General features: G+C 40.0%; 4 protein-coding genes across 4 annotated transcripts; all 4 read right to left on the bottom strand.

The window, feature by feature from the left end:
* Positions 1 to 172: 172 nt before the first annotated feature.
* On the bottom strand, positions 173 to 9,817 carry chd1l (chromodomain helicase DNA binding protein 1-like). The gene is made up of 25 exons (XM_026346396.1): positions 9,564 to 9,817; positions 9,204 to 9,316; positions 8,513 to 8,619; positions 8,176 to 8,287; positions 8,058 to 8,089; positions 7,708 to 7,789; positions 7,453 to 7,615; positions 7,113 to 7,268; positions 6,768 to 6,860; positions 6,568 to 6,664; positions 6,292 to 6,365; positions 5,924 to 6,034; positions 5,046 to 5,160; positions 4,492 to 4,645; positions 4,172 to 4,361; positions 3,517 to 3,662; positions 2,630 to 2,793; positions 2,330 to 2,526; positions 2,113 to 2,211; positions 1,935 to 2,005; positions 1,611 to 1,725; positions 1,257 to 1,365; positions 876 to 1,139; positions 606 to 687; positions 173 to 418 (listed from the first exon to the last, which is right to left on the bottom strand). Exons 1-25 carry the CDS (start codon positions 9,655 to 9,657, stop codon positions 296 to 298), a joined length of 3,063 nt encoding a protein of 1,020 aa, XP_026202181.1. The 5' UTR covers positions 9,658 to 9,817; the 3' UTR covers positions 173 to 295.
* A 739-nt stretch (positions 9,818 to 10,556) lies between these two features.
* On the bottom strand, positions 10,557 to 12,941 carry sft2d2a (SFT2 domain containing 2a). Its single transcript, XM_026344821.1, has 8 exons — positions 12,744 to 12,941; positions 12,546 to 12,635; positions 12,237 to 12,322; positions 11,955 to 12,036; positions 11,636 to 11,671; positions 11,475 to 11,533; positions 11,353 to 11,382; positions 10,557 to 11,273 (listed from the first exon to the last, which is right to left on the bottom strand). The coding sequence occupies exons 1-8, from the start codon at positions 12,807 to 12,809 to the stop codon at positions 11,234 to 11,236; spliced, it is 489 nt and encodes a 162-aa protein (XP_026200606.1). The 5' UTR covers positions 12,810 to 12,941; the 3' UTR covers positions 10,557 to 11,233.
* A 215-nt stretch (positions 12,942 to 13,156) lies between these two features.
* tmem45a (transmembrane protein 45a) lies at positions 13,157 to 18,517 on the bottom strand. The gene is made up of 6 exons (XM_026346530.1): positions 18,290 to 18,517; positions 15,217 to 15,427; positions 14,917 to 15,129; positions 14,385 to 14,569; positions 14,171 to 14,313; positions 13,157 to 14,000 (listed from the first exon to the last, which is right to left on the bottom strand). Exons 2-6 carry the CDS (start codon positions 15,410 to 15,412, stop codon positions 13,904 to 13,906), a joined length of 834 nt encoding a protein of 277 aa, XP_026202315.1. The 5' UTR covers positions 15,413 to 15,427; positions 18,290 to 18,517; the 3' UTR covers positions 13,157 to 13,903.
* A 5,165-nt stretch (positions 18,518 to 23,682) lies between these two features.
* Positions 23,683 to 25,908, bottom strand: lnp1 (leukemia NUP98 fusion partner 1). Its single transcript, XM_026345683.1, has 3 exons — positions 25,517 to 25,908; positions 23,978 to 24,214; positions 23,683 to 23,742 (listed from the first exon to the last, which is right to left on the bottom strand). The coding sequence occupies exons 1-3, from the start codon at positions 25,700 to 25,702 to the stop codon at positions 23,683 to 23,685; spliced, it is 483 nt and encodes a 160-aa protein (XP_026201468.1). The 5' UTR covers positions 25,703 to 25,908.
* Between the last annotated feature and the right edge of the window lie 2,083 nt (positions 25,909 to 27,991).

Raw genomic sequence — 27,991 nt, 5'->3', positions numbered from 1 at the left:
CAGGAAATGAATGCAAGTCAATGTGAAGTCCCCACCAGTGATAAAAACAAACGTGTTTATGAGTCACCAGTTTAATGACTCTCGAGTGCTTGTAGGTGGTGATTATTTCTACAGAAGCAGGCTGTATCCTGGCACAAGTGTCAACACAAACCTCAGCTTTTCATTCAACGAATCATTATAAATTATTTTAATGATGATATTCAACACACATCATGCAGCCAACCAAGTTCATACAAGCTTGAGATGAAAGGATAACTTAACAGCGAGATAACAAAAAAAACAACAAATCATAGCGTTATTGGAGGTCATGCATGAACTGAGCACTGTTGACTTTTTGCTGTTTGGAGAAGCAGGAATCCAGCCAGGCCTTCTGCACGGGAACAGCTTGCGTGTACTGACGGACGAGATCCTGGAGCTCCTGTAGTCCCATAAATCATACATTAAAGTTAAAAGTTCAATTCAGATACTTGTTGTACTGTAAGCGAACTGCATCTGTATAAACCTTCTGACTTTTTGGCAGCCTAAGAATCTATCACAATCTAAATTTCCTTCTACAAACTGTATGAACTTTACAGGAAACTATGATGCACATCAGTGATACTAACCTGCGAGTGGATGCTGTTATCCAACTCTGCAACTATGTGGGTGACCTCCGGACTCATTATCTCCTCCTCATCTCCATCATAAGTGCACTGCAGCTAAGGAGTGTTCACACTTGACTCTGTATTTCGCTGTAGTGGTTTTTAAACCTTTTAAGCCACACACAGCAAACTGCTGCACGTGTAAACATGCAGGAAATAATAAATGGTGCCTTTGGTACATTTTAAAAACAAACTAGCAAGAAAAACAACAAAACACCCAGTCAGAAAGGATATGTGATAAGGTAGCGTGACAGTCTCTTCCTCTCTGATGCCGGCAGGTTGTAGAAAAACACACGGACTCCCTTCATGAAACTGGGGAGATCTGCAGGGCTGTGGCTCTGGAAAGAGCCTGAGGGTCCTGGGTTTTTTGCCTCTGTTTCATCAGTCAGCCTGTCAGAATTATGCGTCTGTATTGCAGGCGAGGATGTTGACGTTGAGGCCACAGCGGTAGATGCCTGAGGTGCAGCTGTGTTCTTGCCAGCTCTGCTGTGATAGTATCTGTCAGGCTGCTTCAGGGAAAATATCTCAAATCTTTTAGATAAACAGATTGTGAGAAATATCAGTTTTTTGTTTTTTTTTTTCGATTTTAGCTGTGGGGAAACTTTGAAAAGATACATGTACGTGGGGATGCCTCTGGAGGCCAGATGTTTCCTGATGAGCCTCTCTGTGCCATACCAGTTGAAGCCTTTGGTGGAGTGGCCGATGCGAGGAAGATGAACACTTGCTTTAAGGGAAAAAGACAGACAGAGTAGATGGAAACTGTCAGTAAGGGTGAGGATGAGATTAGCTGGAACCTCCTGCTTTCTCCTCAAACTGAACTGAGGCAGTTTTCAGGAGTTCTTTGCAGTTTTTCTCCCAGACACAAAAAGACACCGAGTGAAAGAGGTTTTAATCAACTCATGTTTTTAGTCCCATGTTTTCTTGGTTATTGTGTTTGTAAGAATCTTCTGGTCACATACAGCTGCCTACCCTTGTGTCTTTTGGCTGCGGCATAAATCTTCTTCAGGCCTTCATCCAGAGCACTTAGAAGGATCCCAGACAAGTTATTGGCTTTATCTCTCTGCTGTGCCACTATCAGGGCCAACTGATTTGACAGGAAAGAGGTTCAAACGGGTTACAGTATTATCTTCTATATTTATTTTATTTGTTACATCAGATGCTGCTCTGCCAAAACTTCGCAATGCTGTCACCACACATAGACCCAAACTTGCTGTAGCACACTGTTGTACACTGTTAATACTGCTGAAAAGAATCAGTATGTATCAGCTGCAGTTTAATGTAAAGAGGCTCTACCTGATCTTGGCCGTCTAATCGAGATTGTTTGTCATCAATGGGAAAGAGCAGCACGTTTCCAAGGTCCAGATCTGAAACAAATAGTCACTGTCACTCTCAACCACACCAAACTATAATGGGGTTTCACAGCCTCTTCATTTTCTTTGTCTTTATCTTTATCTTTCACAGATAATCATACCTTTCATCTTGCCAGCCAACTCGTACTGCTTCCTTGGCTCATCTGATCTTACCTCCAGAGCAGTAAACAGACCTCCCCTCCCCCAGCGACCTGAGTCATCTACAAAACATCACAAAATGAACTGTAAAAGAAATGCTGAAGGCACACTCTTTTTATCAGTTTAACATGCAAATCAAGGTGATGCTATGGAAAATATAAGATCATTCAGAGTCCATACCAACACAATGGACGATGATAGCATCTTCCTGAGCAGCGTGTGGGTGGGTAACATCCCCCAGAACATAGCAGATAGCCATGCTGTCAGAGTCTGTGGAGCATACGCTGCCATCGTCCTCCTCTTCTTCTTCTTCATCTTCACTGTCCACAGACGGTAGACACTTTGATCTGTAGCTGCAGGACTCCCACCACGCCAACCTGTGTGATAAACAAACACAGCAAAAACACAATTCTTTTATAAGAGCTCAGTGGATGAGGACACAAAGTTAAAAAAATTCAGGCTGAAATAACACATCTTTACTTTTTTTTGTATTTCTGCTCTAGTTGTTTCTTCTTAATGTCCTCCTGAATTTTGACCCTCTTGGCTGCAGCCTCTTCCCTCCTCTGTCGCCTCAGTTCCAGCTCGGCCTCAGTAAGAGGTTTCCTCTTCCTCGTTGGAATTGACAGGGCTACTGACAGTGACATCTGGGTACAAACACAGAAAATAGACCCATTAGAGCGACCAAGTAAATCAAGAACTGTGGAAAAGTTTTATCCATGATGCTGATTTTTTTCCTTTTACTGCACCTCTTATTATTAACTATTATTTTTGAAAGAACCCTCAGTTCTGGTGACATTAACTTCCCACTATACTGTATAACCAGCAATAATTGTTATTATAAGTGATTCAGTGAAATCACGTCAACTGTATTTATTGAGTTTACCAATATTCTCCGGCTTGTCCTTCCACACACTTCTGACTTTTGTTTTCCCGATTTCTGTGATTTCCCCACAGTAACTGACATGTACGTCAACCTTTCTAGAAATCTGACCGCCAGCACTGCACACCTCTGCAGCTGTTTGTGTTTAGTTTGTTGTGGTTGCTCAAAAAAAAAAAAAGCCATTAATAAACCCTACCGTGAAAAACACAACTGCAACGATACCACACACAAAAGGAGGGTTGGGGTTTGCTTCCAGGCAAACTGTAGTGTGGTTCAGCTGTGGTGGAAACATTAACGCCCACAGGACTACGTGATTATAAATATATGAATCTTTCAACGACAGATTTGAACAATTAACCATCTCCTACTGATCACAGCAAACATTTTTTTCCCATGTCAGCTGCGTCAAACATCATCTCCTTCTACTAATTTACAACCAGCTGTAATCTAACTTAACCAATACTCATCAAATTAAGCCCAGTCTTACTCCAGCTTTGTGGCGCAGAGCTCGGCCCTCTCCTGAAGTTCTCTGAAACTCGGCCAGCTGCTCCTCTAACAGACGATCGAAGCTCTTCTCGTCTTCAGCGCTGGGATCCTTACTGTAGTCTTTCCCCTCAAAGTAGTACATGTGATCTGAAGGATGGGACAGCATGAGGGTGACTACTGGTAATTACTCATCACAAGCAGTGATGCGGTTTTATTGTTGTGGTGAACAACAGAACGGTCACTCTGCACTGTGGATACAAAGCCTCATATTGCAACATGCTGCGATGCACTCCGTGTTCAGATGCTCAGATCTGTCGATAATGGCCAGCAGTTAACTTTTTTATGCTGCTGGCTGTGTAACACAACTTTAAAACCACCAGGTGGATTTAATCTGGCTGATCAGTGTAAATTCTAACAGTTCTTGGAAATGTGAATATGAATGCAGAATATTAATAAGTGGGTGGTGTGTTTTCATGTGTAGTTACGGTTGCAGTGTGATAACCAAAAGTAAAAGTGAATCGTTTACCTGCCAGAGCACACCAGCTCAAAATGAAATTCACATGTTAACCTCAAACCAGGTGTAGAAGTGACTGCTCTGCACATACAAACACAGCCACAGCAGTTTCACATTTAAATCACAGGGTGGTAAAACATACTCTGGCCATCATTTTCAGAGCTGGTCTCCTCCTCCTCCTCCTCTTCTTCTCTGAGCGAGGTTGAGTCTTCATCATCCACCCACTGACCGTCATGTGACAGACCAAGGATCTTCTCCAGTTTCACATCCTGTACCGTGCTCTCTTCTGATGACAAAAGCTTATCTACCCCAAACTTCAAGATCTCACTGAGCTGTGTGAGGCAGGAAATATGAGTGATGAGTAGAATCAGGTGAAAACAGCAATAACTAGAGAGGTTTTGTATAAAAGTGAACACAGGAACTGAGAATTGCAGATTCAAAGAAATGTCAATGTTCAGAAACCTGTAGTCCTGCAGCAGCTGACTGAGCTTGGTCCAGTAAAGAGAAGCGACCTTCTTCAATAACAGTGTTGGTGAGGTGCAACTTGGATACAGCGCGAGAATACATTATCTCCTCCACAGTGTCTCTTGCCAGAAGGCGGATCACTTTTACAGGCCTGTAACACAGTTAATCAAAAATTAAAAGGATTCTCCAGCAGTAGCAGCAGAGGCTGAGACATCCAGAGTTTTTGAGTATGCTTCAAAAGTGCTGGTTCTTATAATGCAGTTTTAAAGCATCTTCATGAATCTTCCAGGAGTTCAATGCTAAATAATGAGCATCGAGTACTACTTCTAGCCTAACTACAGATAAATGTAATGGCAAATCAGTTTTAACTTCTCTGAGAAACCCTCACTCAACTGTTTTTATGGGTTGGGTAAAACTCGCCATGATGAAGAAATCGACCTTTGTGCATAAAAACATGGCATGTCCCTTAAAAAATACTTTGTCTTAGTGAAGTTGATCAAAGTGAAGTGCAGCGATATAGCCTGCTTCGAATCACTCTTCATGCCCATCACCTGTTCTGGCCGATCCGATGGCAGCGAGCGGCAGCCTGTAAGTCATTTTGAGGGTTGAAATCACTGTCCATAAAGATGACAGTGTCAGCAGCTGTAAGGTTGATGCCCACTCCCCCTGCAAAGACACACGGTTAGGAGGCCAGAGCAAAATGTCTGAGAACACTCTCACACTTGTTATTTAATGACTTTTTACTTATGATACGGATACTCTCCAGGTGGAATGATGCCCTTTACTATGTTACAGAAACAGTGAACAGTAAGGAGCTGTGGGGAAATAAGGTTTCTTTCTTCTTACTCTCACACTCTGAAGTGCTGGCCTTTACGCCACTGAATCATCCTGCTACAGTTCTTATCTCAGTGTGATCAGTCCCCTTTCCTCTCACAGTAAGCTCTCTGAACACTGCTGTAGATTTAGATATGCAGAAAGGTTTGCTATAGCTAGCAAGTGCAACTCAGCCGCTGCTGACTGATCATATAAAATTACTGTTATCTACAAACCAAAATGTTCTTTGAAAGGAGCAGTTATCACTTACATCATCTTAAATAAAGACCTTTCACATACTCAACACATGCTATGGGTTAGAGTAAGTTGTGCACATTAACTAATACAACGTGAACATTACAACAACTGATGAAGTTCAGTTTTATCGTGCACAATTTCTGTTCATTTACATTTAGTCATTTGGCAGACGCTTTAATCCAAAGCAACTTCAACGGTACAAAGCAAAGGCAGGGTGAAGGTAAGGAGGTCTTGCCTAAGGACCCATACTGGAAGTAGGCCACAGCAGGGATTCAAACTCCGGTATCCTGCATTGAGGGCGGCGATGTTACCACTACACTATCCAGCTGCAAGTTCATACTTCTGTGTTTTTTGTTACCTGCTTTGGTGCTAAGTAGAAAGACAAATATGTCTTTGCTGCTGAAGTTCTTCACTGCTAGATTTCGTTCCTCCCCTCGCACAGACCCATCCAGACGTTCGTAGCTAAAACCTAAATAGAAAACCTCAAATTAGCACTTGCTTATGGGGAAAATAAAAAAAAGACTAGTAGGTTTTTGTCATAAGGAATTAGAATAAATAATAGTAATACAATTTCAAATGTGGGTAGAATTAGAAGTAATAGATTAGCATTTGGCAATTAAAATATGAAAATATTCTTCACTGACAAAGTGAAATCACTGAAACATGAGACAGTTAAAAAGAGAAAGATTTTAATTGTTACAAGTCCTTGTAACCCCTCTTAGTCACCTCTGTACTCCATGTAGTCCTGAAGAATGTCCAGCATCCTCGTCATCTGAGAGAACAGCAGGACCCGATGGCCCCTTCATTCATAAACATGACAAGAGATGCACAGTAAAGGTACTGTTATTGGAGGTATCTGTGACTTAAAGTATGACAAGCACAATTAAGAACCCAAAGTGATCAGTGAAGCGTGTCAGCACAGTTCATGTTGACAAGTAGCAGCAATCAGACTGAACTTGAACTGCCACTAGGTGGAGCCAAATAACAAGCAGATGGACCAACCCTTCGTGCAAGTAGGTCAGCATGTTGTCAAGAAGGCAAAGTTTCCCACTGGCTTCGATAAGGTGTTCCCCAATCTCGAAAGGCTCTGGCTCCACCCCTGGCCAATAAAAAGGGAAACATGTATAACAATGTATATGTAAAAGTGTGACATGCTCCTACATCTCTATGTAACTAAGGTCGGACCTTTTAACATATCTCACCATCAAACAGATACGGGTGGTCCACACACTTTCGCAGGTTCATCAATATATTCAGCAGCCGCGTCTTGTTGCCTTGTTCATTTCCAAAAGCCTCTGAAAACAGACATTAATGAGAGGTGACTCTAGGACCTTAAAGTGACACATATCTGATTTGAAAAAATCAGATTTGTTTTTTTATACCTCCCTGAAATATTAGATCTGTGTCACTTGGGGGCAAACAGATTTGCACCACTTCAGCATTTAATGTGAACATTACAAATACTGAATACTAGCCTAACACTGACCCATTACATGATTTTTCCATGTCATGGATTACAATGACACACAACAGTGTAGAAGCCTCACCCAGATCCTTCATCAGAACAGCCTTGTAGTATTTCTTCTGCAGGGCCGACATGCCATGATACACCACCAGCTCTGTTTTCTTAGGCAGATCAACAGCCACCTGTGACTTGACTCTACGAAGCAAGAAAGGCTCCAAGACACTCTGGAGCTCAGCAGCTAGAAACAGAAGCAGAGGGCAGCTTATTACTGTAGACGTTAAGATTAGCCAATACCAGGATTCTTTTTTTCCACAGCAAGTAAAGTGAATCAAAAAGTTCACTACATTTACATATTTAATATTTTCCTTGCTAAATGTTTTCTAAATATTTACTTGATTGAGTACAATAATAACGCATCATACCAAGAGCAGGTTGATTCTGTACATTCGAGTAAGAGCTGACAAATTGGTCCGTCTCTTCAGCTGTAAAGATGCTGGGTTGAATGAAGCTCAGCAGGGAGTAAAGTTCCTCCAGGTTGTTCTGGATCGGTGTCCCTGTCAACAGGACTCGAAAACCCACCGAAAACTACGCAAAAAACACACAAAAAAATGGGTGAGGAGACAACTAAAATTAGGTCACAATAGACCAACAACTAAAGTCAGTTTCAGTTTAAGTACCTCTGTCAAAGTTTTGTGCAATAGTGAGTTCTGGTTCTTTAGTCTATGAGCCTCATCTACTATGAGCACCTTCCACTTCCACCTGAAGGACAGAATGAGCCAGGACAAGAAAACACACGAAAACCTATTATTATAACTTTATAACATTATTCCATTTAATGAGAGACCTTTATTTTCTCAGAATGTCTGAGAGCAAATAATGTGTCATTACTTTAGTAGTTACTTTCTATACAGTTAGAGTTATTTCATTTGTTGTGTCCATCCACCAAACCTTGTGTCGAATCCAAAACTTGTACCAACAATCAACTTGTGATTTACGATGGTATCTATATAATTCTGATCACACTCACCGTCTCAAGAATGATGCATCTTTGAGACACAGCTGAAAGTGACAGAATATCAGAAAAACATGTCAGCTGCATCACACATTAAAGTTTAGTTTATTTGTGACAATATATAGGTACTAACCTCATATGTAGTAAGCAGAACTTGAAAGTCATGTGTGCCTGTTTCCCTCTGAATCTCAGCTCGTCTCTCTTTGTCTCCCTTGTAACACAGCACAGTCAGAGACGGAGCAAAGCTGTAACCATATAAAACACAAGATGAGGATTTTACACAGTGGATGATAGTATAAGTGTACTATCAATTTAAATATACTAAATTGATATACATGTGAATGTATGTACGAATGATATTGTACATCCCTGTGTAAGGTTTTGACCTTAAAATGTGAAGTGTCTCGAGATGATTCTGTTGATTTGGTGCAATATTAATACATTGAATTTAAAAAAATGGAATATCATACCATTCCAACTCCTTTCTCCAGTTTTCTATAACAGAGAGTGGGCTCAGGACTAAAAATGGACCTTTCTTCCCAAGAGCTCCTGACATGTAAATCAGCAGAGAGATCGTCTAAAGGGACAAATTAGGATTAGAAATTCACACAACAGCATCCAACGTGAGGTCTTGACATCTCCCTTGTCAGGTGCTATTTATGAGGCATGCATCTACACAACTGTACATCCATCCATCAGCTTTAACCACTTATTCCAGATGTGTTCACAGAATACACATGGGCACAGGGAGATCATGCAACCCTTAAATCTCCAGCCGGTAGTCTGACAGGTCGAAACCCCAAACTTTCTTGATATGAGGTGACAATGCTCACCACTGCACCGACTGCATCTCTCTCTGATATCAAATAGTTTGTGTGCATTGGGAAATAATTGCTTTAAATATGTTAATAGTGTATTTTTTATGATTTAAGGTTTTAACTCTGTTAAAAGAAAATATGAACAGAACAGAACCAGTGCTAATGTTATTACTGAGTTGTGCACTTTACAGGACCTACCAGGGCCACAAATATCTGTATCACTATTAATCACAATTACCACAGTGATAATCAGTTATTCATACCTATATATAATATAAAAAAAGAACACTGACTGCCATTCATCACTACTACAAACCATGAGACAGCCTTATGGACATCTCACCTGACAGGTCTTTCCCAAACCCATCTCATCTCCTAAGATGCATCCCTGCTGGTTCTGCAGGCACTGAGTCAACCAGTGCACACCGTCCAGCTGGTAGGGTCTCAGCTGTATCCCTGTGAGGAGGTAAGATAAAACATTTAGACGAAGAAGGCAAGTGAACAATGTAGTGTAATATAAATAATAAAGGAGAAGCACAACGAACATTATTTGTCCTACAGCTAGTGTAAGTTAAACCCTGTCTGTAAACAGCGATTAGTTTCTGCTAGGTGGTTAAAGTTATGTTATCACGTGGATGAGGACAGTTTAACGTTGGTTAACTTGTTAATGACTTCTCTAAAATGAAAAACCTCCATAACTCACCTCTTAAACCCCACTTCTGCAAGTCGCCCTGTTTGACAGCGCTCTTCGTTTTCTCTGCTACGCTGTTTTTTATTTTTAATATAATGTCCGTCATATTGTCAGGCCAACGAGACTAGGACACACACACACAAACACGTCGTTTTAGCACATATATGTAACATAAACATGTAACATAAACATGTAACATAAACATGTAACATAAACATGTGCAGACAAGTCCTGTTGTTGCTCTGTCCAACTTCACTTCCTGGTTGGGTCACGTGACGCCGTGGAAAAGGCGGTAATGATGCAGTTAGTTAATAAATTATATCCACTATTTTAAAAAGTAAACTAAAACACACGGGAGAATTACCCTAATGTTTGCAACATTTCCCACCTTTAAAATAATGTTCCCAGATGCATACAAAAAAAAAAAAGAAAAGTGTGTGACAAAGCATCAGCAGTCTGAGTTAATTCAAGGATGCAAGTTGCAAATCTGGACTGAATAATGGTGAACCCATCCTTGAATAGGACTCCCTGGCACTTCTGAGTTTCCCAACCAAGCCTCCTAAAAATAGTTTAGTTGTACATTATATTAGGCTATTATTTAGAATATGCTCCACTTAAATCTAAACTAAAATATTATATAATTAAAACTAAGGCCATCTCTCCCAGACAATGCCACCATCAGCTAACTGTATTCTTTAGTAGCACATACCGGAAGTTTGTAACAATAAAAAAAAAAAAACAAACAAACTAGTAACTAATGATGTTCAAATTAATGTAATGGAGTAAAAGTACAATTTTTTCTCCAATTTGTAGTTGAATAAAAGTAAAAGTAACTTTAAATGAAAATACTCTGCTAAAGCACCTCGAAACTGTGCTTAAGCATATACTTGAGTAAATGTACTTATATATTTTCAATTCTTGGAAATGTAATTGCGAAAGAAAATAAAAACACATTCATGCGTGACTTTAGGCGATGGGTCAGATGATTATTTTAATAAAAAATATGCATTATTTAAATTGAAAAAATTTATTTCATTTTTGAATTTTTCAATTCAAAATTTCATTTGCAAACATAAACTTAACATTCAGGGTCTCTTATGAAAGTCCACGAGCTTAGCTGCTCCATTCAAATTACTATACTACATAACCTAATCTACTGTAATATACCCTCCTTTCCAAAAACCCAGCAAGACACAAACACATAATGACAGCTTTTACTTTATGTTTATCTGTGTTTAATATAGAGAAGATTTAATAAGACTGACTACAACACACTTTTAAAATTCTGTAAATGTCAGTTCACGCTGGTTCACATTTTAAGCCACGTGACGCTTTAATATATTATGCTTGCATTTAGACAAAGTTAATGACATCATCTGTTCATAAAAAAAAAAAACACACACAATTTATTATAAATATTTACACATATTATCGCAAATGCCCATTTTTATTAAAATTTGTATAAACTGAAATAATCAGTACATACTAAAATCAATCTGTTGAATTAATGAAGCATAAATAAGAAGTAGAAAAACCCTGTGTCTTGTTCAATTAACAGCGGAGGACTGTGCAGGAAGAAGAGTCACAGACTCTAAAGCAGAACTGTGAGAAGGTCGTGTGTGCGGCTTCAGGAGGAGCCCTGCCCCAAACACTTGATGCAACCTTCAGCACCAACACAGGGTTCATTTAACGCACATAGACACCATCTTCAGTATTGCCTCCCTGGAAAGTAGTTGACACGAATCAGACATGCAGGTATTTTATGCAGCAAATTTGAATAAATGTGGTGAAAATGACAAACCTCACACATGGGATGTATGACAGGCTGTACCTGGAAATGAAACACATTGACCGTATGTCACAACCTGGCAGGACTTTCAGATGGAAATGATGGGTTGAAACGAAGGAGGAAAGGTGACTCACCAAGTAAATGACAAGATCTGCAGGATGCAAAATAACAGAGCAAGTCCAAAGTTCTTCCACTGTAAGAACGAAGACCACGCTTTAACAACACAACATCACGTACATGATTCTGTGTAATCAACAAATCAGCCTTTAGCTTGTGTTTTTCTGACATCACTCACCCAGAAGGCTGCGCAGAGAGTCAAGACAAGGCAAGTCTACAACAGTGAGGGACACGTGGAATTAACATCAAATCAAGTGACAGTCACCAGCAATCCTTTACAAGTGATGACAAACTCACTGAGTCTACAGGTGGAATTATTTCCACTGAATATTTGCTTTCTAGTGGAAAAACAACTTTCATCAGTTATTCTTCCCATGTGTATTATCCTCAGCTCCTGGATTACACTAACAAGGAACAAGTACTAGCTGAGCGTCATCACATTCTCCCTTATTTACGCCCCTTTAGAAGTAAATGAACTGAAAGGAACAAAGCATTACTAGCATTATAGTGGTGGCCAGTGCTCTTGTTTTGTCACACATCTTCTTCAGTTGCTTCAGTGGTCCCATCAGAAAAACAGAGCTGTGTGACAGAGACAAAAACATCAACAATAAACAGTCTTATTTATCTACCTCCATCTTATTTATCATCTCTATCTAATGAGTGGTTCCTACATGAGGTGTTCTACAAGACACAGGTCATAAAATACAAAACTGTCAAACGCACGTCATCTGCTGCATTGATCTGATTCCTTATTGCAGGATGTTGTTGCAGACACTGACCTGCCCAGAGTACATATGTTTCCAAAGGTGTAGAAGACGATGAAGAGAGTGAGCCCGATCCTGGGAAGGAAGAGTAGACACACTCCCTGCGCACGCACACACACACACACAGAAACACACACACACACACACACCTATTATAATTGGGCTGCAGGTGGTGCCTTAAAGCAGGACTGGTGAGTGACGTCACTGATTCACATCTTCAACATTCCTCAAAGCCAGAAGAACCAGTGAGGTCACATCAGCTCCAGCTGCCGCACTTCCTGACGACACGAGTGTATATTTAGAGACATTATTAGAGAGCCTTACCAAGACTGTGCATCCCACCCCGATCACGAAACACGCGATGAAGCCCTTGATACGCGTGGCCCAGCTCATGGTTGAGGCTTCATTGACAGTCTGCAGCAACACACACACACACACACACACACACACACACACACACACACACAGCGTCAACTAGGATCACACATTAAGAAGTGAACACCAGTGTTTACTTGATTTTACCTGTAAAACGGTTCGGTCGTCTCTGCGCGCCTCCTCACCGCTTAAAACCGACTTTAATTTATCCATAGCTGAAGAAAACTGAAGAGAAACGATGTGGTGAAGAAGAAACTGGAGGTTTCCTTGAGAAGATTCAGCGGTTTCCTCTAATCTGTGCGGATGGACGTCACATAGCTGCTGTCAGGTAACTTGTGCTCACCTGGCCAGGTGACTGACTTATAGTCATGCCTCAGTAGCGAGAGGTCTCACTCTGATCTGTTTTTCCCCAGACATAAAGGATTTAAAAAAAAAACCTACTACATTTAGCCTGAGTTACGTATTTCAAAGTATATGTCGTCTATTTTCTTTAGCTTTTTGTTTTAATTGTCAAATTAATTATTATATTATAATTAAAAATTATAATAATGAAGCTTTCAGTATGTATACGTTTTTTATTCACCTATCTACATGGAAATCTATTGACTCGATAAAACAACACATTGTTCTCACTTTTCTTTTTTTTTTTTTTACAATATTGTACCATCAGTAAATCTGCAGGGTCAATTTTATCAAGAACCTCCTGCTGTAATGACTCTGTGACATATAAGTGAACATTGTGTGGTAATGTAACTAATTAAACAACATTTATAGTGATGATGATGATTTATGGTGGAACTTAAATTGTGTTCTATTGTTTGGCATTAAGTTTGATTCACATACGTGACCTAACAATTTGATATAACACAAAAAAAGTCACATAAAATACTTTCAAGTAAAGTACTGTATGCAGAGATGATTGTTTTCACCACAAGATGGCACTACCAAACCACAAAATGCCTGCTATAAAACGTTTGGCAAAGCACATGAAAAGCATGCAATCCATAAAAAAACACTTTCATAATATATGTGCAAATTAATATTGAACAAATAATATGACAGAATAGATGCAAATGTTAGACCACAGCTAAATAAATAGCAATATGAGTAAGGCAAAAGGGAAATACAGCTGATTAAGGCAGAGGTAGAGATATATTATAAGTTAAGCATTCAGAAACAATGTTGTTATCGTTTTGGTCTCCATGCTTTGACTCTAGTTGTACTACTGCTGGAACTACAAACAATATATCCCTGATTTAACTGTGATTTCACTGTCACAATGTTGGTAGGTTCAACAAGAGTCCTCTTCATAAAATCTCATCCTCTGACTCTGGGTCCCTATCTCTGGGCTTCAGAAGTCCCATTTCCATGGGAGGAGTCCTCTTCAATCTGGAGCGAACCACACTGCAGACAGTATAAGAAACACCAGAGTTACATATTACCTAAGGTATTGTGAGAAAATGCCATTAAAGGCACCCAAGTAATTACTCCTAGTGTGGGTGAATCAGTGAGGTGTCCAGGATAAATACACAAGCAACACTTTATGTACTGTGCGGTGGGAAGGAGGTTCTTACCAGTTGATGGTGCAATAGAGCACACTCACAACGAGCATGGCAAAAGCGAGATGCCAGGAGTAGCACATGGTGATAAACGTTGCATTGTTGTGATCCTGCAGGTCCCAGTCAGTGCTTTGAGAAGGGTAAAGCACAAAACCGATCTGTGCCCAAAGACAAGGTAATGTCAGGAGTCAGTAATAAACTGTACATACATGAACAGACTCAGATTTACCTGCCAGAACCAGCTTCCCTGCAGGATGGTGAGGGAGCAGCGAAGGAGCTCCAGAATGATGTTGCCTCGGTGGAAGACCTCCAAGAAGGCAATGATAGCCTCACCAAAGATAGCAAAGAGCAGGAGCTGATGTACGTGGACGTCCAGCATACTTCTGCCATGGAGGTGGTAGAGGAAAAGAAATCCTGCAACAACAAAGCAAAGTCATCACAGAAACACAGACAGGAAAGTGAAGAACTGTCAAGTAGCATCTTAACGACAGGTGTTTGTTATTCAAAGTGATAATCATGCATCAACTATTTTGGAGTGAGTCTCACAGGAACTATTTGGAAGTTAACATACAATAACATGCAACAAGTAATGGATAAATGGTTTAATAGCATGAATGGTTCATGTTCAAATATTTAACTTCAGCTAAAAGTAGCAGTTCAATGGCTGAAATAAATTCGGGCCTGTCTTACAACACATTTAGGATCAAAATAGATAAAATAAAAATGAATAAGGGAAAGTAAAAATGTCTTTTTATTTTTACCTTGGTTAAAGAAAGCAATAGCCAGCATTAACCGATCCAGTGCCAGTGGAGCAGCCTCTGTGGTGTGGATAATCAGAGACACAGTCCCAGCCAGGCCAAAGAACAGGTACATGGTCGAATGCTGCCAGTTCATCAGCTGTTCCCAGTGTTTCTCTGCAAAGTCGTACAAATGGAGCTTCGGTCCATTTGCAACAAACTGCTCTGCCAGCATTCCTGGGAAATATAGCAAAGAAGGTATTCAGATCTATTTAATTAAAGAGTGCCTTATTTTTTTCTAAGGAAATATACAGACCTGCTTACCAACAAAAGAGAAAAAGAGCAAGACAGAGTTCTCAATGATCTCCAGGCGGCGCTGTGAGGCTCTGCTGGTCAGGCGAGTGGAGCCTATGTTCTTGTTCCTGCGGGTGGCGTACCAGAGCGAGTACTTTCCTGTCCACCAGATGCCAGTTATGAGGAAGAAGGTCCCAGGGAGGGCGTGACCTTTGAAGCTGCCCATGATTCTTCACAACACCTGAGCCATGGGAAGAAACAGATGTAAGAGCAGTTATGTTATAATTTATTCAACATCATTGAGTTTATTCTCAATAATGCCTCTATATTACAACAGCAAGTAAAATTATATGTTCATTTACTTCAACTGCAGGTAGTGAATGTAGCAGGACAAACTAATTTCACCTCATACTACTGTTCTTCTAGTAACAGTATATTTAACATGGCTGGAACAAGTGAAAGAATACAAAAAGGGAAAAGTGCCTGCAATTTAAACAGCATAAACAGACATAATTAGTGTGTGTGTGTTGGTGCCAGCCCTTCATTTTAGCCTCAACAGAAGTACAGAAGTGTGTCTAGACATTAAAAGAAACCTGGTAAGATTTTCCTAAGGAATGCACACCACACTGTACATGTCAGGGTTTTGGTTTAAGGACCCAATTATAAGGGCAGACACAACAAGTTGAAAAGAGTTGAATGTGTAGGAGGAGAACAGAAAATCAAGTAAACTAAGTAACAACGAATCTCAACCAAAAGGTCCAGGAGCAGGAAACACAGGGCAGGGTCGTGGCTGGAAAGTGGAATGAAAACAGGAAGAAACACTGACGATCTGGGAAGGTGGTGTGTGTGGAGGCAGCTTATAAAAGGAGGTCAGGCCACAAGTGAAACAGAGCCGAGGGAGAACACAGGTGAGGCTGATCGTGGCGATTAGTGCAGAGCAGGATCATGTTGTACATCAGTTGTACTAACGCTCATTGACTCCATGCTGTCCTTTCCTGATTATTGTGTGCTGTTGTATGTGCCTGAATACCAGCCTGTCATCACCTGCTGTCTATCCCCATAAAAAACTATCAAAAATAAACAGGCTACCAATTTCAAAGTCAGCCGTATGCTGTGCATACTTTTATTCACAAATATGAAATAGAAGAATAACTTGACTGTCCTCCCCTTAGTTATAAACAGTGAGAGCAAAACAGGAGTGGCATCAATAGTGAACAGAGTGAGTATAGGTGCGTGTCTGTGTGGCTGTATTCACCTTTGTGATGGAGATGACTATTCTGTCCAGCAACAAAGGGAATCATTTGAAGGAGGATACTCAATACGAACACACTGTTTGTGATGTTAAACTGAGCTTGTCTATGTCAGACAGCCCTTTGCGTGCGCATCCTCTTCAGACCAAGGAAAGCACTCCAGTCGCCATGGTAGTCACTCAAGTGCGGATTTACTCACAAAATAAACATCTGTGCTGTCTTGTTTTCAGATTCAGTGGCTTACACACTCTGTCGCGTGAAGGATTTCACTAAATACATACATATTTTAATTATACTCGTGGTGTAAAGTAACTAAGGACATTTACTCCACTGTAAATGTTTGTAGGTACAATTGGGCTTTACTTGAGTATTTATGTTTTAATGCGGTTCTATCAGAATCTGTTTATTATGTATATTAAGTATATTAGAATGTGTTGCAGTGTTACGTCCCCAAGACAAGAATAGGAAAACAATAAAATATCTACTAACATAGAACACATAGTAAACAAGCATACAAAAATGCAGCAGGACTTTGTCAATCAAATTAGGGAAATTTAAAAGAGAATTTCTTTGTAAACACTATTTACAATGACACACGTGGTAAGTTAATGACAGATAATGTCAACACTTTTCCCTGGTCTATATTAATTTATCAGCCAGAATCACCTTCTTCGGTTTTTACGCTTTTATATGCAAAAAAATGAAATCTTAAAAAATAATATATATATTATATAAAATTAGAAAGTAGCTGCTTAAATCAACTTCACTGTTCCAGGACAACTTCCACATGGGTGACAAACGAAAGGAAAACCTGAATAAATGAGGGAAGAAACATAATGAATGCAAGATGCTTCCACACAGGTGCTCTGCAAGGTACAACTGAGCAGTTAACATCCTGTCATGCCCTGTGGCATGTATATAAATCCTGAGCAGGTCCAGGTTATTCAGATTTTGGATCAAGATGACAAGTGTTTCAATAGATACCAAGATATCTATCCAACCCCAATGGGAGATTCTGGACTGTCGTGTCAGACAGTGCTCTGCACCAACATCATCAAAACAACAAATGAGCAAATATCTTTGGGGAGAGTGTTGTTCTGTCCGTCCAGTTGAGTCCTGAGACTCGTAGAATCAATGTCAAGGTGCAGTGAAGATCTTCTGACAGAACACGATGACCCAACGCCTTTCTAAAACATGTCTGTGTTTCTTTAACTTGTCACCCATTGGTACATGTTACCAATGTAAAGTAATACAATTATTATCATGTAATATCATCATCATAATCAATGAATACTATCATAACACACACTAACACAGTGACTTTTTTCATGACATGTTATGGAATTACTCAAATAGTTATTAATTATTATTTAAGTTGATGAAACCGCCTGAAAATCAGAAGCAGAAACACTAGTTCACTAAAATGGGACGCTCAAAATAATAGACCTCATCTCTCTGACAGCAAATATGTGTTTCAATAATTGTAAACGTCGACACACACACACACACACACACACACACTTTTTTTGTATGGCAGTCGGTGTGAGGACACTCACTGACATAATGCTGATGGGCCATGTTAATCTCCTCTGTGTCAGTTTTTACTTATCACATGTACTGCCTCACCCTAAAACTTATTCTTAACCCTGAAATTACTCTTCATTTTATGAACAAATCTGCTAAACAAACATAAAAAGTTACAAATATGTTGAGTGTCTGAGATTATTAAGCAACAAAATGAACACACATATCCATTTTGTAGTTTACTAATGTTGGATGTTAGATGGAGCTCCTGTACAGGACACGGTGGCCTTCACTTGTTTTACAGCAACAAGAAAACAAGCAGGTCTTACCCTGATGATCCAGATGAAAAGTTTCTGGAAGTAATTACACTCGGCGAGACGGATCAAAACATCCTCACTCTCCCATCACACAAATCACAGTCCGCGACACCAGAACAGGGGATATCCCATCCGTTTTTCAGCAAGACACGAATTACCCGACACTGTCTGCCCCGGACCTCGAGTCCCAGCCCCCAGTCCAGACCCGGTCCTCGTCTCAGTCTTCACTTTTCTCCCCAAATTTCCGACTCTAAATAGTCTGTGTCAAATAAACGATCCCATTGGACGACTGAGGGCAGCTGACGTCATCTGTCCGTGCTCCTATTGGCTGAGCTCCACGTCAGTCTCAGGTGTCCACGTGTGCACTTGGTCTGGTCCCTCCCTGCTCGGAGGAGACCGCTGCTCAGAGCAGCACGTCCCGGACCAGACCTCCGGCACGTCCCGGACCAGACCTCCGGCACGTCCCGGACCAGACCTCCGGCACGTACACCGCCCATCAACACTTCCTCACGCCTCCTCAAGTCTTAAGCTGCAAACATTTGTTTTATGCGTTGCTGTAAAACATCCTGATTTGACCAGCTTCAGTGTAATAATCTGTATAAATCAAATCATTATTAAAGGTGCAGTGTGCAGGTTTTTTCAGTATTCTTACTACAAATACTGTATGTTCCTCTCTCCCTCCCCCCCTTGTGTTGTTCTAACCAATCAGAGAAGTTTAGAGCACTTTTATTTATTGCAGGCTGAGTGTGGAGTGTAGCAGAGGACAGCAGAGCAGGGAGACAGAGGGCTGAGTGTAGCAGAGGACAGCAGAGCAGGGAGACGGAGGGCTGAGTGCAGCAGAGGGAAGGGATTTATTGTCTTGATGGCACAATCTTAAGTTGCATATTAAGGAAACTCAAGTGTGTGTGTTTGTCTGTGTTTTTATTTAATGGTGCAAGAGCAGCACAGTTGAAACCAGTTCAGGGTCAGTGAAGACACAGCTTCTGGCTTCTTGTGTGCTATAATTATAATGTCACCCTTTAAAGTCTTGGTAGTGTCGACCCAACTTTATATACATGTGCTAAATTTTGGGGGCCAAGTAAAAATCTTGTAGATTGCAACATAATTTCAAATCTGAAAAACAAAATCAAACGTCAGCAACACAACGTCAAATAGGAAAGATAGTATATTTGTATTTCTGCCTCGAAGACATCGGCAGCTTATCCTTGAAGTTCTGTAAGTTACATGCATGGGTCCAATTTGTTATTCCAGCTGATCTAACAGATGCTTAATTGGATCGAGCTCTGTGGAAAGGCAGCACCTTGAAATCATTTCTATTCTACTTCTGCATCTTGGCAGGAAGCATCATCCTGCTGCCATACAGGAATAACATTGAAGGGGTGTACTTAGTCTGCAACAGTGTTTGACTAGATAGAACATGTCACCTATCTGTTTTAAGAGTATGTTTGCTAAGACACAACAGAAAGTCAATTTAAATGATGCTGATGTATATGTTTGTAAAAAGCAGACTGTACAACTATAAACTGCTACTATACTGAAATCAACTATAAATCCAGGATGTTTGCCCCAGTTTTAATTGACACATTAATGCATCTGTTAACCCCTGATCGATAGATGTCCGCAGTTAAGCTCAGCTGCCTATTTTACTCCTTCCACTTCTGAGCTTTTCTCCCCCAGTGAAAGTGGTGGCTTCTCTTCCAGACTGACATCTCTTTTTGTTGTCTCCAGGACGATCTAATCAGAAACGTCAGTCCTGGCAATAGTGATGAAGCTCTCCTGGCTGCTCCTCAGGCCTCGAGCTCAGCACAGAGTTTAAGGTTGACTGAGGTCTGAACAGTGAGGCTATCCACAGAGGCCTCAGTCTTTTCCATAGTTTCAGAGTCAAGATGGACTTTAGGGAGACATTCCTCATTCTTGCAGGGGACACACACACAAACAGTCAATACAATTAAGCAGGCTCTGTAAGTTTTCTTTGCAGTGCAACAAACAACACATAAGACTTAACGCTAAACATCTCACATGTAAAATATTTCACATGCAAAACAATAGGACAGAAATTGTAGCAGTCATTCAGTATTTGAAAAAAAAGGTATAAACACACTGTTTCACTTTTAGAAGTAAAGATTATTGATACAGACACAAAACCCACTGTCAGATTAGCAAAGCTAGACATTGTGGAGTAGTTAAGTATTGTTATGCCTGCCCTTCAACTTGGACTGAATGTACAGTATAGCATAGGACCATACATTCAATATACATTTAAAGAAGATGTATAAATAAAGGCTTTAATATTTCACTTTGTTTTCAAGATATTTGTTTTTCAGAAAAAAGCAAATATCAGTCACCAGAAGCCATCAATCAAATGTGGTATAAATACAGGAGAGGCAGTCTGCTTTTTTAAACTCTTCTTAACTGTCTTAGTTTGATAAATGCGAAAAAAATAGAAAAATGTTTAGTAAAGAACTTGGTGATAAAAAAGATTCGACAGTTGTTTACGTTGTCTTTACATAACTGCAGGATCAGTGAAGTGTTTAGATAACTCTGGATCTTCTTTAACTGAACACAGAACAGAACTTTCTCTCATGTTGAGGTGTCCTTAACTCTCATACAGACATCCAGCATCCTACTTTTAATCCTATTATCATCCTATTATTATTATTAAGGCCCATCTTGTGTACTGTTTTGACTAAACTCTCACTCAGTGTGTTGTCCTAGGACTGGTCGGTGTTCATGCAGGAGCACTGAGATGTGAGGGAGGTCTGAGGGTCATGCAGGAGCATTATGGGACTTTGGTGCGGGATGAAGAACAGTAAAGAGGTTTCAGCTTAGACACGTGGACACGGCATATGGGACACATCTGTTTCTTCCACAGCCACTGCTCCATGCACTGAAATACATCATAGAAATCATTGTTATAACTTTTGCAACTCATTTTCACCCAGACAAAATTAATAACATGATTAACTGCAGTTAAAAAGCAGTAAAAGAAACTTCCTTTGGTTAAAAATGTATAAGGTGAGTAAAAATGAAACTAAATACTTACATTTAACATTTTAATATTTATTTCCTCGATTATTTATTGGCTTTAGTTTTTTGGGTTATTTTTTAGCAAACACACCATAACTGAAGATCTGCCCGAACACAAAACATGTATAATTTTTTACTTAAAGCAGCCTGCAACTAATCCAAATTACACTCATCGTCCTACAAGTACCCCCTGTCTGTACAATATATATCTCTTATGAATATTGTCCTTGTATGATATTTAAACTCATTTGGTGGTTGTAACCAGAAAAAGGCTCAACTGTCACACTCAATAACATGCTGTAAATCTTAACTGAACATAAAATAGCATTACAACATCTACAGTAATGTGTATCTTGTATTATGAAGCAAATCTCTTATACTGTATCTTGTTTAAGAAAATTCATATTCATATACATAGGCACATATATAGTGGCAAGAAAATAGTATGTGTGCATGTGAATCTTTTGGAATTTAAATCTGGTCTTTCATATCTAGAACAACCATAAAAACCTGACAGTGCGAGTGGAAAAAGTTTGTGAACCCTTGGAATAATGTTAAGGAAATTATTTTGAGGGTTTGGACTAGAACTGACTGACAAAAACCACTCAAACTTTTTGAGTTAGGGTTAGAAGAATACACTCATGTAAGCAATATCTCACCAAATGGAGCTTTAAGAGGATCTACGATCAAGAATTGTTGATTTACATAAAGTTGGAAAGAATTACAAATCGATGTCAAAGATTTTAGAAATTCACCAGTCTACAGTTAGGTAAACAATCTACAAATAGGGAGACACTTTGGGACTGCGGCTACTCTACCAAGACGTAGATGACCAGTCAAAATGACCCTAAGAGCAAAACAAACACTCATCAGTGAGGTAAAGAAACAACCCTGAGTGACAACAAAAGATGTAAAGGCATCATTGGAACTGCGTAACATCTGTGTTCATGAGTCTACAGTAGATAAAACATTGAACCAGCAGGGTGTCGATGGCAGGACAACATGAAGAAGGCTGCTGTTTACTAAAAAGAACATTGCTGCACGCCTGAAGTTTGCAAAAGAGCACATCCACACTCCACAGTAGTTCTGCAGGAATAATGGGCTAAAATTCCTCCTTAACAATGTGCAGGTCTGATCCACAGCTACAGGAAGCGCCTGGTTAAAGTTATTGTTGCCAAAGGGGGGTCAACCAGTTAATACCAAGGGTTCACATATTTTTTCATTAGCACCATGAAGTATTTATAGTTGTTCTCAATAAAGACATGAAAGATGAGGAAGAATTTATTTAGTGTTATTATTTTAAGCACATTATATTTGTCAATACTCTTTGACTTAGATAAAGATCAGATCACATTTTATGACTAATTAAAGCAGAAAACCATGAAATTCCAAATTGTTCCCATCCTTTTTTTTTGCCATTGTATATTTTTAATATGGAAGCAGGTAATATAATGCAAGGCATTTTCATTTTAAATGTGTTTATTTACAAAGTTTGACCCCAAGAGAGTTGACCCCCAAAGATGACATATAGGGATAGAAGGGGTCAGAAGAGTGTTAACCCGTCAGGTCAGGCACAGCTCAAGATCTTAAGAGTTGAAAACTTGAATCACACACATCACACCATGTATTAGTTAAAGTCCTGAAGTCCGTCATGTGGCTGCAAATCTTCCATCTTGTCTTCACAGCATGAGTCACCTCCTTCCACGGAATGATATCAGCGATGTCTCCGCAGGGAGAGTTGACGACGGGGTGTGTGCTGCTCCTTCTCTATGGAGATCGGTCCATCTGCCGACTTCCTTCTCTCATCTGAAAGCCTTCTCACCTGACAAACTGCTGCTTCGCTGCTGCTGCGGGGTCGACCCAGCTCTAATTTCCGAGCCACCTTCAGCACCCACCAAACGGATACATTAGAGTCAGTAAACGTCCATGTCACCGTGCTGCATGCTTCCACAGAGATAGGTCTGAGGTGTGAGCACATTGTTTTCATACCATGTCACATCATGCACGTCCAAGCACGAGCTAGATTCATGGGCCAGAGATGTGGTATCTGACATGCTGGGGTTGCAGTAAATAAGACTGTTACGAAGGAGTGAAAACATGGTGTAGAGGAGACATGCAGGGGATCATCGTTCAGGGGAAAGGTGTTTACCTCTTTGTGGAAATGGTGTGTGCAGTGCAGCTCCTGAACCCCTCCTCTACCCTTACGCATGTCCTCGTGACAGATCAGACACAGCTTGCCATCATCGCTCTGTGGAAAAACAAAGTCAATCTGAAGAAACGCTGCTTTTTTATGTTATTGTCATGCATTTAAGTTATTATTGCTGTTATTGATTTTTACTCTTACGACACCAGTTCACTGTAAAACATGTATTTACTGTTCAAGAGGTGACAGGTCTGACCCTCATGACAATGACCACAAGAAACAGAGAAAAAGTATACTGAATAGATACATGAGCGACAAATGTTGTAGACTACTTAGCCTAAGCTTGTCCATGATCTTGTAAGCACATTAGCATAATACACCTCTTAAGCGCCTTAATCTTAAAGCTCTTCAAGCATCACTAAAAGACGGAGCACATTATCAAACCTGCACTTTTCTGGATAATCTATTACGCTCTGTGCTGGTACAGACAAAATACTGAGTTCTAATAACTTTGCAGTACTATTGCTCACCAGAGACATGGTCCTCTTATCTCGAAGGTACAGTTTCTTCTCAAAGGACTCTGTGAGCTCTGGGATGGTGGTGATGCGGTTCTCTGGGATGGCTGACTTAGGGCAGCTGTTGTCGTCTGAGGAGGCACGACGAGCTCTCTGGTGGGGCCTGGTCTCCCCCTTCTCCTCTCTCGTTTTTGGGGATGGTGCCATGGTCGCTGCATGGAGCCTGTTCAGCTTCATGGCATTTAGTTGTGACTGTGGGTCATACGAAGCCGAATTACAAGGGCCATTACAGAGTGTGAAAACATTCATACACACAGTCATTTAGATGTAACTGAAAGTAAAGCCATTTTTCTCTGATTTTCAATGCAGACTTAGTCTATTAAAATTAAAACTATAATTGTAACCTGTGTATAAAATCAGTGCAGTGTGTGTACAGAAACCAGCTTTGCTTGTTCCTCCATCAGTGCATCTTAAGTACATGTATATAATCATCCACATGGCTACATGTTCCCGGGGCCTACTGAACATTAACTGAATGAGACACAAATGTGCTACTGTAAAGCTGCCATTGACCTCTGACCTCCCTGTGGCAGGATGTGGTTCCCTCGTGGCACTGGAGAAAGCAGCGTACTGTTCCACAGAGAACATGTCCGCTGTTTTTAAAGGAACCTGAGCACGCAGCAGCCCAGTTCTTTTATATTCTGATTTCCCACTAGAGGATTGTTTGTTTGTTTGTTTCATAAATACTAAGTAATATTAATGAAACTTACAGAGATGTTGATAGAGAAAAGGTAAAAAGACCAGGCTCGTGAGAAGGCCTGCATTCATTTGAAAACATCCCATCAGTCACACTGAGGCTGTGAACAGAGTCTAGTGAAGGCTGCACACTGCTTCTTCAGCTGAAGATCATTTGGGAATAATGTCAAATATCTCGGAGCATTACTAATTCTCTAGTTTTATATTGGACAAACTCATGGTGGTAGGAGTTGCACAAATATATACTTAATTACAAACGCTTGTATTTTAGTGTGTGCTGGGAAAGTGTCATGGACTTCCTCCATCGGCAGACATTATTGATTGGAAATGAGTGAAGGCAAATTACAGGTCAGCACATCTAAACACAAACAGGCCTACTTATAAAAGACCAACATAACTTAGGTACTGTTTACACCAACATGGGTTTTCCATGTCTTCACAATATACTGTAGGTCTATACACAAATATACTGTAAATACATCTAATTTTAGATTAGATGTATTCTGGGTCAACTTTAGTCTTTGAATATAGTACATACAGTATACTGTATATGTATCAGAGTCATTTTTTTTTCTAGACTGACACATTTGATTTTGATTATTATGAATTATTAAATGTTTTTTTTAATTTCTACTTGAAAACATTTACTGAAACACATTAAATAAAAGCCTTCAATAAAACGAAAATGGCTTTGATTAAAAGTGTGTTGCTGCTGTTTATTAACATAAATACATAAGAAACACTCACTAAATGAACTAAGTTACATGTATGCATCTATTAAATGCTGCAGCAGCTCACCACAGTGGGAAGCGATGCTCTTCGATCAGCTTGTGCTTTTGAAGGTCTTCTGAAACTGCGTTTTCTGTCTCTGGCGTGACCAGCTTCTGCTCCGTGACCCCAGTAGCTACTCATCCATTTTGTGAAGTTACCATCATCGTCATCATCATTGTCCATAATGATTGCAGGCAGCAGCCTGAGAGACATGATGGCGTTGAGCAGGGATCCTCTGTGTGAGTCGGACAGAGTAAAGACACCCTGAGCGGACCTGTGTGCCGACTGTCTGGCTGCTCCACTACACAATGCTGCCCCACAACGCAACAGTAACTTGCTTCATTCAGATCCGTCTGTTGCCTCAGGCGCTCTTAATGTAGTGGTGTTATTCTTGGATGGCCCAGAAATAAACTGCAGAGCTTTTGCACAAGACTTTAAATAAGTGAATCCTCTGTAATCTATTTAACACCACTGGTAGAAAGTAAAAATGGAGGGGATGGCAATAAACAGGCAGGCAAGTGTCAGGAGGAACGACTAGTATTTGGCACTGGGTGGGTGATGTGACCACTGCTGTTTATCTTTCCATTACAGTGATGGCCCGAGGGCAGACAAGTGAAACTCCAATTTCCCCATACTTTCCACTCGCTGAGTACATCAAACCTGTCAATATTTATGGAGTGCAGGCATCTCTGTGTACTGTTGTTTGCTGTGAGCCTGGGGCTGGTGTAATACAGGACAAAGATGGAACTCGTCTTTTTATTTTGTAGTGGCTCCCACTGAATCAATGATTTTTATTTGGTTGCTTTTTTGTCAGACATGTGTCTTTTAATCAAAATGAGCAAGTATAAAGATAATATGAGAGAAATGCAACTGGAAAAGCATTATTTGCAACTATTGCAAAATTCTTAAGCATATATTGGAGCTATATATACAGTGAGAGGTTTTCCATCAGATAATCTGTGCAAAACATTTTATTATGGGATCTGACCAAGATAAAACAGATATAACACAATATATATTGTACAGCTCGCACAAACTGCAAAGATCAAAATGCAGCTAATCATTTCAGGGACCTGAGCCTTAAAGAGTAGGACTAATTTGGCAGGAACTGTTATTGGACTTCCACGCTGCTTTGTCATGTAACCGCAGATTATGACTGAGAACAAGATTACAGTAATCTGTTGTTTTTCTAAAGATGGGAGCCAGTTAAATTCCACCTAAACTCAAATGACCATTAAAAAAACATGATACTAGACTAGACAAATCTTCCATGCAAGATGTATGCCCATATTTTTAAACTTGATAATGTTAAAGTAGTCAGATTACAGATGCAGACAGATTACAAAAAAAATGCCAACAAATCTAGGTAAACAACAAACAAACGTATGACTGTAGAGACAAGAAGCTGCGATGTCAAAAATGTACTAAAAGAATTTTATATACACTGTTTCCTAAAAATACTGGCTAACAAAGTATTAGGAAAAATTATCTGTGAAGATTTATATTTTTAAAGTGATTGCTCCGTTCATCAAAACATTACAATGGCACAGAAATTGCTCTGTGGCCACACACAGGTTACCAAACATCCAGTGGCAGCAGTTTAAACTAGGTCAATCTGAGCAGAGAACAGGCAGCACAAGTTAGAGGAATCACAGCGAGAGCCAGAATAACTAGAAGATCAGACATCCTCCCCATCATTTGTCAGGAGCATGTTTCACCTTTATAAAGCAACTGCATCATTCACAAGGGTAACACACACACACACACACACACACACGTGCAATACAAAAGGTTTCTGTCTCATCATCCCACGGAGTTCAATGGCAGAATTGATTTTATGACGTTTCAAAACAAACTAATGTGTCAGTAGAGAATTGATTATTTTTAGGGTGGCAACATGTTTCGAACTACTCAGACTTGATGCACTGTATTGCAGACTATACAATTGTTACAGATTTTATTCTTAATATGATTTAAATTATAGATAAAATCATTTGTATTTACCACAAGTGTTTACTTTTTGATTTGTACTTGTCTATATAACTAGGTTACAAGTTTGTAATAGCATAATTTACAGCATGTCCTTGAATTTTAGAAGATGTCATGAGGGAACAGTGGTTCTTTCAAAGGTCTTTGTTACAGCAAGGACAAGATTGGTCATTACACGGGCTTCCCTCTGACCAGCTGAATACAGCAGACTAGAGTTGACTGTTCAGTGCTGATAAGATGCCCTCGGGCGCACACTGGATAATCAACTGGATCATCCTGTCCAGACAGAACAGCTACTACACTCTGAAGTGGGACAGAGAGGGGACTGAAGTTGGCAAAGATACAAAGAAACGCACAATCCACATTGTGGTGAAATAAAAGAAGCCACGCATTTGAAAGCAAATTGCCTTTTCTTGTTAAAACTAATTAGATGACACCACAGTAGGCCTACTACCTTTTCTGACAGCAAAAAAATCTACAATGTCCTTCACAAATAGGAAGTTGTGGGTACAG

The sequence above is a fragment of the Anabas testudineus genome, chromosome 4, assembly GCF_900324465.2.
Source record: "Anabas testudineus chromosome 4, fAnaTes1.2, whole genome shotgun sequence".
NCBI lineage: Eukaryota > Metazoa > Chordata > Actinopteri > Anabantiformes > Anabantidae > Anabas > Anabas testudineus.
This window is presented reverse-complemented; position numbering and strand designations above follow the sequence as displayed.

Bases quoted from the DNA above. Each gene is read 5' to 3' on its own strand.
- chd1l (XM_026346396.1), bottom strand. From the start codon at position 9,657: ATGACGGACATTATATTAAAAATAAAAAACAGCGTAGCAGAGAAAACG. The intron at 4,362-4,491 runs GTTTCTGAACAT...TGCCTCACACAG, and splicing joins CAGCTGCTGCAGGACTACAG to CTCAGTGAGATCTTGAAGTT. The intron at 1,726-1,934 runs GTAGAGCCTCTT...CTGTCAAATCAG, and splicing joins GATTAGACGGCCAAGATCAG to TTGGCCCTGATAGTGGCACA.
- sft2d2a (XM_026344821.1), bottom strand. From the start codon at position 12,809: ATGGATAAATTAAAGTCGGTTTTAAGCGGTGAGGAGGCGCGCAGAGAC. The intron at 12,323-12,545 runs GTAAGGCTCTCT...GTGCGTGCGCAG, and splicing joins GGGTGGGATGCACAGTCTTG to GGAGTGTGTCTACTCTTCCT. The intron at 11,534-11,635 runs GTGAGTGATGTC...TCGTTCTTACAG, and splicing joins CTCTCTGCGCAGCCTTCTGG to TGGAAGAACTTTGGACTTGC.
- tmem45a (XM_026346530.1), bottom strand. From the start codon at position 15,412: ATGGGCAGCTTCAAAGGTCACGCCCTCCCTGGGACCTTCTTCCTCATA. The intron at 15,130-15,216 runs GTAAGCAGGTCT...TATATTTCCCAG, and splicing joins GCTCTTTTTCTCTTTTGTTG to GAATGCTGGCAGAGCAGTTT. The intron at 14,570-14,916 runs GTAAAAATAAAA...TTGTTGTTGCAG, and splicing joins TATTGCTTTCTTTAACCAAG to GATTTCTTTTCCTCTACCAC.
- lnp1 (XM_026345683.1), bottom strand. From the start codon at position 25,702: ATGTCTCTCAGGCTGCTGCCTGCAATCATTATGGACAATGATGATGAC. The intron at 24,215-25,516 runs GTGAGCTGCTGC...TATGACCCACAG, and splicing joins GAGCATCGCTTCCCACTGTG to TCACAACTAAATGCCATGAA. The intron at 23,743-23,977 runs GTGAGCAATAGT...GTATCTATTCAG, and splicing joins ATAAGAGGACCATGTCTCTG to TATACTTTTTCTCTGTTTCT.